At 35.1% G+C, this 10,544-nt stretch overlaps 1 protein-coding gene across 1 annotated transcript; it reads right to left on the bottom strand.

The window, feature by feature from the left end:
• Positions 1-8,804: 8,804 nt before the first annotated feature.
• Positions 8,805-9,796, bottom strand: LOC103558922 (olfactory receptor 6K3-like). Its single transcript, XM_008532151.2, is given in 2 exon segments — positions 8,805-9,289; positions 9,292-9,796. Coding segments are annotated over 2 exon segments (990 nt in total).
• Positions 9,797-10,544: the final 748 nt, after the last annotated feature.

Here is a 10,544-nt window from a genome sequence, read left to right as displayed (position 1 = left end):
GGGTATACCCAGCTGACAGAGAAGGAAATCAATGTAATGAAAATGTAAATATTATTTTGGTTAGCTGATATTTTTGTTTTTTAACATTTTTCAGATTCAAAATAAGCACTAACTTGCCTATATCTCTAGTTGTTTTTTCTATTTGGGAGACAGTGTAGCATAATTATTAGTAACATGGGTTCAACTCAAACATACTGAGGCTGAATTCTCATTCTGCCACTTATTAGTTGAGTGATAAGGGACAAGTTACATAATCTCTCTGAGCCTCAGTATCTTCTTTTGTAGTTGAAAAATATTAGTGCAACCAGAGTTGAGAGTATCAAATGAATTAATATATCAAAGTACCTAGTATTAATGTTCAATATCTTTTATTATAATTTCCTTCCTAGAACAGTTTTCTGAAAGAATAATATTAACAACATCTTCTTTAGATCTTGCTCATTCTTCAACTAATTGCTGCATGACTTCTTTCTCTACTCCCACATGGAAGCCATTATGTCCTGTGTATCAATCACATGATAACTGCAAAACAATGGAAAAGTTTCAGTCTTTATATTATGACTAAACTTTTGCATCAGAAACTACCGATTTCTACTCGTTGAAGATTTTCTCCCTTGGCTCTCATGAAACCACTCTTTCCAGGTTTGCCTTACTTCTGTACGGAAGCTTCTGCTCAGGTATTTTGTTGTATCATTGTTTTGTTATTTTATGTGTTATGGACTCATTCTTTACCCATCCATTCTATAAATGGTTGTGTACTCCAAGTTCCTCCTGTGGTCTCTACAATCACGTCCTTCCATATTGTCTGCTGATGAACACGTACTTTCTATAGTTTCCAGTTCTTTCAAATCTCTATCTCCAGCACAGATATGTTTCCTGAACTTTAGACCCACATATCCAATATTGCACATCTGCCACTCTCTCATGCAATTCTCAGAGCTCACCGTGATTTTTCCTAGATCGTTGCTTTTGTGAATGTTAACGCTTTTTCCGAAGGCCTTCTTACTCACTCTTCTTCATTTGAACAACTCCTTGGCTTTCTTCAAGTTTCAGCTCAGCCACTGCTTCCTATCAGAAGCCTTAGGACTGCTGAAGTGTTCTTATCTTCTTCTCTGTATTCACACATACGCACACACACATATAAACAAATACACACAAATTTGGATTTATTCTCATCTATGTGTCCTCTAGAGGGCCTCTGCCATAAACTTTACTGTGTTTTATGGTAACTCTTGTTATTTGTTTAACTTCATTAGATTGTGAGCCTCTATTGGGGCAAGACCAACCTTTTGTCTTTCACAAACCCTAGCATATATTAAGCCTTTAAAGTAGCTTCCTTTTTAATGAATTCCTTTTTCTGATTGTAAATATACAGAGCCTGGAGCTCCAAAGATGGAACTTTCTTGTACGTTCTAGTCCAATGACATAATTCAAGCATCTCCAAATCTTCACATATTAAATGTTTAGTGTGTGTCTCATCCTAAGCATAGGAAATGAATACTTTATCCCCAGATCTCAGTGACCATAAACTCACCTCTGCCAAATACTGTGGGGTTCTTCCATTTCCCTGAGTTTCTGCACTCCTAAATGTTCTCTCAACCTCTCTGGAATGGTTGTTATAGCCAGCTTAAGGAAAACACTAAAGGGGAAATGAGCTCCACTGAGGCTTTATTCTGTGGTAATAAGTAGAAGCCATCTTTTTTCTCATGAGATCAATTATCAGAGCACCTCTGCACATTCTTCTTGTTAGATCTCCAGGTCAACAGGGAATCAGTGCTCCAAGGAAGACTTACAGATTCTGGTGACGATTGTTATCCTCTTTCTTGTCAACATTATGATTTAACCATCCAGTCTCCATCTTGATATGGAATTAGGGGGGTGCTATACAAAGAACAGCTTTGATAGGACACTGTTCTTACCAAAACACAAGAACTAGGACAGTATTGAAGGTAATAACTGGCATGTTAAATACTGCGGATGAGTTAATCAATAAAAAATAGAACAATTTCCATGAAAATATGTTATCTGGAAAAATCTGCCAGTACTAAAGAAGAAGATGGAAGAATGCTGAGTTTATTGATATGTGCTTCATTTTTTTCTCTTGAGGAAGATTAGCCCTGAGCTAACTGCTGCCAACCCTGCTCTTTTTGCTGAGGAACACTGGCCCTGAGCTACCATTCATGCCCATTTTCATCTACTTTATACATGGGACGCCAACCACAGCATGGCTTGTCAATGAGTGCCGTGTCCACACCGGGGATCTGAACCGGCAAACCCCCAGCTGCTGAAGCAGAATGTGTGAACTTAACTGCTGTGCCACCAGGCCAGCCCGATATGTGCTTCTTGTGTATCACTTTCTTCCACTCATTCTTTCTTAACTTTCTATAATTTTCTTCTCACTTCTTGGTCATGAAGAAATAATAGCTCCAGAAACTTTATGACCATATCAATTTGTGCCAAAAATGGAATTCTTCTGTGTGTAGGAAGACATCATAAAACAGCGTTGTTCCAATGTAATAATAGATATTTTGCCATTCAAAAGCAAATTCAGTGAAGTTTCTTTGTGGTAGGATGAGTAACTATGGAAACTAAATTAAAAGTTTATGTGACAGAGTAAATGTCTGAAAATGGCCATAAAAATGTGGGAAATGAAGACTACTGAGAGAAATTTTTAACTACTAGATATGGAAACTTACCATAAAGCTACAATTATCCAATCAATACAGTGTAAGGACATGCATAGGTCAATAAATTAGAAAACCAGATAACCAGTCCAGAGACAAATAGGGGGAAAAAATGAAAGACTTCTTATAGGAAAAAGGTGGTATTTTATCACTGGGGAAGAAGACATTTAATATGAGATCTGGGCATAAGTATATCCATCAAAAACAAAATAATATGAAATCCTTACTTTGTACCATATCCAAAAATTTCTTAAAAAATATTAAGGAACAAAGAGAAGAAACAAAAAGTTTAAGGAGATATCTATCTATCTATCTATCTATCTATCTATCTATATAGATAGATAGATAGATATATGTGTATGTATATATGAAGAAATTCTAAATCAAGACAAAGACATAAAACTGTAAAGAAAAGATAGCTAGCTAGCTAACTAAAATTTAGAAGATGATATCCCTCTCCAATGGAAATATAATTGTGTATTTTTTTAGAAAAAATATTTAATTATACATAATTCATGTACAAAAAAAGTGCACAAATTATAAATACATATCTCACTGAATTTTTACTCTGTGAACATACCTGTTTAATCACTACACAAATCAAATATTCTATTTTATCACTTATATAGTTTGCTAACTGTTTTTCGAACCTTCACGATCATTGTGGATTTTTCTATTGCTCAGTATAATTCCATCAATTTTTGTCATAAATATTAAGCCTATGTTGTTTGAAACATACAAATTTAGAATCGTAAGTCTTCTTGGTGAATTGACACTTGTATCATTAATAAACATTGCTTGCTTTAAGTATATTTTGTTCTGACATTAGTATAGTTATATCACTTTATTTAATATTGGCATGGCATAACTTTTTCATCTTCTAATTCCAACTTCTCTGTATCTGTATATTTAAAGAACATATCTTATAAGCAGCACATAGGTTGTTTTTAATCAAGGCTAACAATCTATTTTTTAATTAGAATAGTTCAATTACTTTAAATATATATCTGTACATGTGTATTACATTTAAATTAAATATTTACTTTAAAGTATATATGTAATAATCAAAAATACACATAATGTATATAAATGTTATATATAACACACACATATGTACTTATCTACTGTGTGTACTTTTTGTGTCTTCTATTTTCTTAAACATAATAATCCCAAGCTAAAGTGCACGTCTGATAACTCCAATATCTGGATCTCCTGTAAGTCTGTCTCTCCTGTTCATTTTTAGTTTTTTGATCTTGTCTCTCAGTTTTTCAGGTAATTTTTAAATCAAATGCCAGAAATTGTTTATGAAAATTATAGAAATAACTGAGGCTGTGGACTATGTTATTTTCCTCAAAGAGGATTGACTTTTGCTTCTAGCAAGCAGTCACGCACATTAACTTCACCACCATGGATTTAGCTGATTGAGAGACAGGCTTCAATATTTTTAAAGGCTAGTCCCCTTCTGCATAGTCTTTCAGCAAGAAAGGAGCCCTTCTGCAGTCCCTACTGATAGCCTGGTAACTTATAAAGTCTTTTTCCTTTTTTATGGTTACTACTCCCATTTTTGCTCCTGCCTCAAGCACTTTGTGCCTTGCTGCACTCTGTTTAGACTCTCAGCCTCCTAATCCTCAACTTTAGTGGAGCTTCTCCACCGATCAACTTGGCCTTGATCTAATTGTTCACTTAATATCTGGAAAACATCTGAATAAAAATTTACTTGCTGAATATCAAATTCTACCGTGTGTTTCTCTTCTTGCAAGGATCTTGGCCCTTAAGTGCCTCAGTGTTGATAGCTGTCCAATACCTCCGAATAGTTTTTTGTTTGTTTTATCCAGCTTCCTTGGTATTTTTAGTGAAGAGTTAAGTCTAATACAAGCTATTCCATTTTAATTAGAAACAGAAATGGTTTTTTTGTCTGGCTTTGTTTTACGGTATTTTTTCTATTAGAATCATTGTAGAAGTTTTAGAGTCTCCTCAGTTTATGATACTCTCTCTTTCTGGAATTTCAATTTCGTTAATATTGCATTTCTAGGATTTATCCATGTCATCAATCTTGCAGGACACTTTATCTTTTTCTCCTTTGAATTTTATGATATTTTCTCGATTCAAAATTTTAAGTCCCTAGTTTGGCTTTCTAGAGTGTTCAGTTTTGTCTTTATTTCTTCCATTGCATTTTTATAGTTTGTAATTATTTTTTATTGATCACTAACCTTACTGTCACAAACTGATACACTTCAACTATTAAAAGTCCTCTATAACTTCATTATATATTTAAATTTAGAATATTTAAAATTACTTTTTGTGATCCTTTCTTAAGTTAAATATTTGCTATTATTAACAGTCTATGCTCATTTTTAAGCTGCATTAACCTCCTTCCAATTGTTGCATCACATACCTGAAAATGCATGCTCCAATACAGTGTTGTCTTTTACACACATGCACACACACACACACACAAATCCCCAAGTGGCACACACTAAATATACACAGAAATACATACACGGTGTTGGGAGTGGGGTAGGGGACTTGTGTAAATTCAAAACAAACAAAATATATAGACATTAAAAATTAATTGGACACATTTCCGAAATCATTTTTTTCCCAATTAGTCATGAAACAGAGTTACACATCTTACTCCCCTGTGGTAAAGTTCATATGAGTTTTAGATTATATAGAATGTATCATGTCTTAAGAATTTTCAAACTGAGGTTTTCTCATTAGAAATATAGTATATTTTGGAGGGTCGTACACTAAGAGAGGGCATGGAAGATCCAAGACCCAAACCATCTCCATATATTGCTCGATGCATCTTTTCCACTGGGTTATTTTTACGTTGTATTTTTTGTAATAAACCTGTAGATTAAGAAATACAAAAGTGTCCCAAGGCTCATGACCAGTGAACAAAGATTTGAAAGGGGCAGCCAAGTGCCTATGTCTCCTGATCAAGAAAATAGTCCATCCAAAGTACCAGTAACATATGGTGAACTCATTGCCTTATAATATTACGAATCTCTCCCAAATGATGATGGAGGAAGGAGAAAAAATAGATTTATTTTGTTTTAAAGATCTAAAGCAAATGGGGCTAAGCCCAGCACTGTTGTCCTTAGGCTGCAAAGGCAATAAGCAACAAAACCTAGCCTAGCATAGCATACACATTATCTAGGGCTCAGACAGTGGTGATCGAATATATTTTTGACAACACCAGAGATATTTCCTCCATCTAATTACTGAATTTGGTAAATTAGAATACTTTGTCAAACCAAATTCATATTAACTACCATTTTGCCAGACATGTTTATTTTTAACCTTTGAAAATAATCAGGAAACATTTTTTTTCCTTAAAGTTTCTCTTGAGCGTAGTACAGTAACAGAAATTTAATTCTAAGAAACATTTTATATCCTCCTTTGAATATGCAATTTAATGTAGATTATCTATGTTTCTACCGTGATAACTAAACTGTTTTTAGTATCAGCAGCATTTGGCAAGCTTATTTTTCAGATATAATCTGAAGTTCATCTGTTCACTGTTTCTAGAAATAAAATCATTTCTATGAGAAAAAGCATAAATTAACAAGGAAGAAGAGTAACTTAATTTGCTTTTAGAAAAAGAAATGCTTAATTAATTTGTCTGTATTTGTCCTTATCCAAGGGTTAGGAAATCTAGACATATAAAGTGTTGAATGACAACAGTGCCCCCTTTTTGTGACCTCGCAGACTAGCCTTACCTGTGGGCTTGAGTCCTAAAGACAGTTGCCACAGTACAACTCAGCTTCATGTTTGGTTGGGCAGATGGGCACCAATGACAGCAGTGCAGGAGGACGTGTTTGCATGGTCTGTTTATTCTCTAATTCCAATAAGTTTGTTGCTTTCAGAAGCAAGAAAAAGTTTCTTCTCCTCGCCCATGCCCATTTTTTTAATGCACCACCAGAAAAGGATAAACAATTGCACTATATCAAGCCCTTTGTGACATTTGTAGAAATCAACACACTTTTAGATTAGACAGAATCATTTTTAAATCTTAGTGTGTGTGTGTATGTGTGTGTTTGTGTGAGGGAGATTGGCCCTGAGCTAACATCTGTTGCCAATCTTCTGTTTTATGTGGGATGCTGCCACAGCGTGGTTTGACGAGCAGTGCTAAGTCCACGCCCAGGATCTGAATCTGCAAACTCCAGGCTGCTGAAACGGAGCATGCAAACTTAACCACTACAGCATCAGGCCAGCCCCCTCATTTTTAAATCTTTTGATTTGTTTTCCTTTAGTTTGGAATGTTCTGTATCACTTAACTGACAATAGCAAGCTTTTGTACTTGGCAGCATCTCTTTAATGCATTATATGTGCTCCATGGTCTCTCTGTGAATTCTCCTGCACCTGTGGTCCATTTTCCTTTCCAACACATGCTGCTGGAAACTTAGGATCTAACATATCAGTTCTGATTTCTGGTTGCCCATGGAACAAGAATACAGATTTCCTTGGGAGTCCACCATGAAGCCGTGAATTGCAATCCTTTGTCAAGTAGAGATTTCATTGGTGTAATTTTTTGTTTGCTTATTGGTTTTTGTTTGTTTTTTCATTTGTGATTAATCTAATTCATGTTCAAAATTGTTGGATACAGTGTCAAATGCCATATAGGCTGGAAATGTGTAATCGTATCAAACAGCCTCCTCTCCATTCACAGATGCATTTATCAGCAATGCTTTAATTTTAATGGTTTCCTTGTTAGGACTCAGAATTCTAATTCTTATGGCCAATGTGGAGGCAGCCACTAATGTGCCTTTTTTCTCTTGGTTGTGGAATCTTAAATGCAGACTTTTTAAGCTAAGATGTCCCAACTTTACTTAAGAACATCATCCACCAAAGGATGACTAGGAGAAAGATATCTAAGCCAGCCACTTGATGAGTAGAAACATTCCAGATATCCATTAATTAACCCCTGCCCCAATCTACATCTATCAAAATCCAAGTTGTTCTGTTTGGAATTTCCAACACTTTTACCAAAAATGTTACTCCAAAACATTTCTCAAATAGACCCTTCTCTTGCCTATACTGAATTCCCTTGTATATATACGTATACACTATGACTTTAAGAAATCATTTAAATTTTCTCCATTGAAATCGCCTTTTCTTGTTTCTCAGGACTTACCCAAGTTTTCGTTTGTTTTGGGGGGATTAATGTGAAGGTCTTGTTTTGTGTTTTGTGTATCTTTATAGGTTCGAGGCCTCTAAAGAAATTAATATGGATTTGGCTTTGGTCATTTTATTGGATTTATTGAGGGAGAAAATTTAAATGTGGGATAAAATTATTATCTTCATACCAAAATTTGTACTTGTGTTTTATAAAGGTAATTATAATGGTTGTGCATAAATGATGATAAAAACTTAAATTAAGGCAATAGTTTTGGCTATGGCAAAGAAAGTTTTTAGAGTTATTTAGTTAAAAAGTAAAATGAATCATGTGTTTTTTGAAACTACCATTCAACAGATGCAAAGGCTTTTGACTAAAAATGTTAAAGAAATTGAAGATACTTAGCCTTGGAAACGCGTGCAATGACTAAAATTCATATCTGTGTGTATCTGTGTGTAACAAAGTGTATTACTGTAAATAGTGTTCTACATTGTAGTTTTCCTATGAACATGTCTGGCAATATTAAAAATTTAGACCTACTAAATATATGTGCTTACTATTCTAATGGAGTTAATTGCATAGCTAAAAATAAAAGCATAATTTACTTTAAAAGTATTATTTTTGCTTTTTCTTATATATCTGCATCTGGACAAACCTACCCAGGTAATCTATGATCCGTAATTAAATAGAAAACTTGCCCAAGATCTATTACCTGAACAGAGACATAATATCTTGAAGCACATGGCCAACTTCTGAAGTGCAATTCTAACTCTCCACAGTGGCAAGCAATTTTTTCTTTAATTACAATTTTTTAGAAGAAAGAAAGCAAAACTTTCAACCCCATAATAAAGTTCTTGATTATATACACTTCAAGTTTCATAATGGTGACACAGAGTATAGTTATGTTTTCCTAGATATAAGGGAAATAATCAGGGTAACAGACAAAAGGGTCAGTGTAACAAAGAGCTAGTTATAGAGTAATTTCACATTTTAATCTGTTAGAGAAACATTAAAACAGCAGAAGGAAACCTGTGGTTCCTTCCTCTGTTTCTTCCTGTGTTCAACTCCTTTTGAAGACAGAAGAGTTTTCTAATTGCATTCTTCGTGTCCTTGTTTCTCAGACTGTAAATGATGGGATTGAAGATTGGGGCAAGGACCATGAACATCAGTGCAATGGCTGTGTCCAAAACTAGTGGGTAAGTGGTATTGAAGCACAAGTACATGAGAGACACACTGCCAAAGAATATCAGGAAGACTGTGAAATGGCCTGCACAGGCAGAAAAAGCCTTTTGCCGACCCTCAGCAGAAGGAATCCTCAGGATCACAGCAATGATTCTTATATGAGGAAAGGCGATGATTAGGACCGTAATGATGATGGCCACAGCATGGATCACATCCTCAATCAGGACCAAGGATGTGTCTGTACAGGCCAGGTTCAGCACAGGGACCAAGTCACAGAATATCTGATGGATTTGGTTGGGCCACAGAAAGGCAGTGTGGAAATCATTACAATCTCAGGAAGTAGGATGAGGAAACCAAAGATGCAAGAGCCTTCAGAGAGCTGAGCACACAGCTGGGTTGTCATGATCATTTGATAGAAAAGAAGATTGCAGATGGCAACATATCTGACAATAGCCATGGTGATCAGCAAGACCCCCTCTGGATTCCCAAGTGAATGGAAGAAATGTATCTGCAAGAGGCAGCCAGTCGTGGAAATGGTCTTCTTTTCACTGATGAGGTTGGAGAGCATCTTGGGAATAGTGACCGTGTTGTACCAAATCTCCAGAAAGGAAAAGATACTGATGAAATTATACATGGGATTGTGGAGAAGGGTGTCCAGTCTTACAGCAAAGAAGATCAATAGATTCCCAATGACAATAAAGGTGTAGATGAAAAGTAAAGGAAAGAAGTACAAGAGACTACCATCCTGGATCTGGGGAAAGCCAGTGAAGATAAATTCAGTCACTGCCAATAGGTTTCCACTCTCCATATCCCCAGCAGAGCTACCCATGAATGAAGGAAAGGGCACACTGGCTCACAAGGAGGTGGAAGAGAAAAGAATAAGTATAGCTAAATAACTTGAATGAATAACAAGGAATAACTTGGAGGTTTTATTTTTTTCCTAATTTCACACTATTGTGCATATTGACCAATATTTGATATTTTTTTCTCACCTACTCCTTCAGAAGCACAATCTCAGAAATAGGTGTCTCCAAATGTTTTTAATGGTACACAAATTAGTTAAAAGTATTTTCAGTTTAGCCTCTAGTGTAAGTATTTGCATTTATAAGTTATACACATATTCTATATTATGACATAATAATTCAAAATATTATATTATATAATAATAAATTTTAAAAGTAAGAAGCATGAATAAAAATAAACATAATAGAAGTTATATTATTTTTCCTTCCTACCAATTGGACCATCTTGCACATTTCTCTTTGGAGATCTCTGTTCTAGGGGATTAGAATGTAGAGCTGGAATCTACACTGAAATTCCAGTTATGCCTATCATTACCTCTGTGTCTTTTGGCAAATTGCTTAATCTTTCAGTCTTAAGTATTCATTTGCAAAATGAGATTAAAAATAGTACCTATGTAAGAGGGATGCTGAAGGATTAAGTAAATACCTGCAAAGGACCTAAACATTGCCTAACTGGCAACTTCTTGATATGGTAATAAAGTATAACTCAGCACACCTCTCATTCTTCTGTAACACTTTGCTGCGTGCTTCCTC

This window comes from Equus przewalskii, unplaced genomic scaffold (assembly GCF_037783145.1).
Source record: "Equus przewalskii isolate Varuska unplaced genomic scaffold, EquPr2 ChrUn-6, whole genome shotgun sequence".
Classification (NCBI taxonomy): Eukaryota; Metazoa; Chordata; class Mammalia; order Perissodactyla; family Equidae; genus Equus; species Equus przewalskii.
This window is presented reverse-complemented; position numbering and strand designations above follow the sequence as displayed.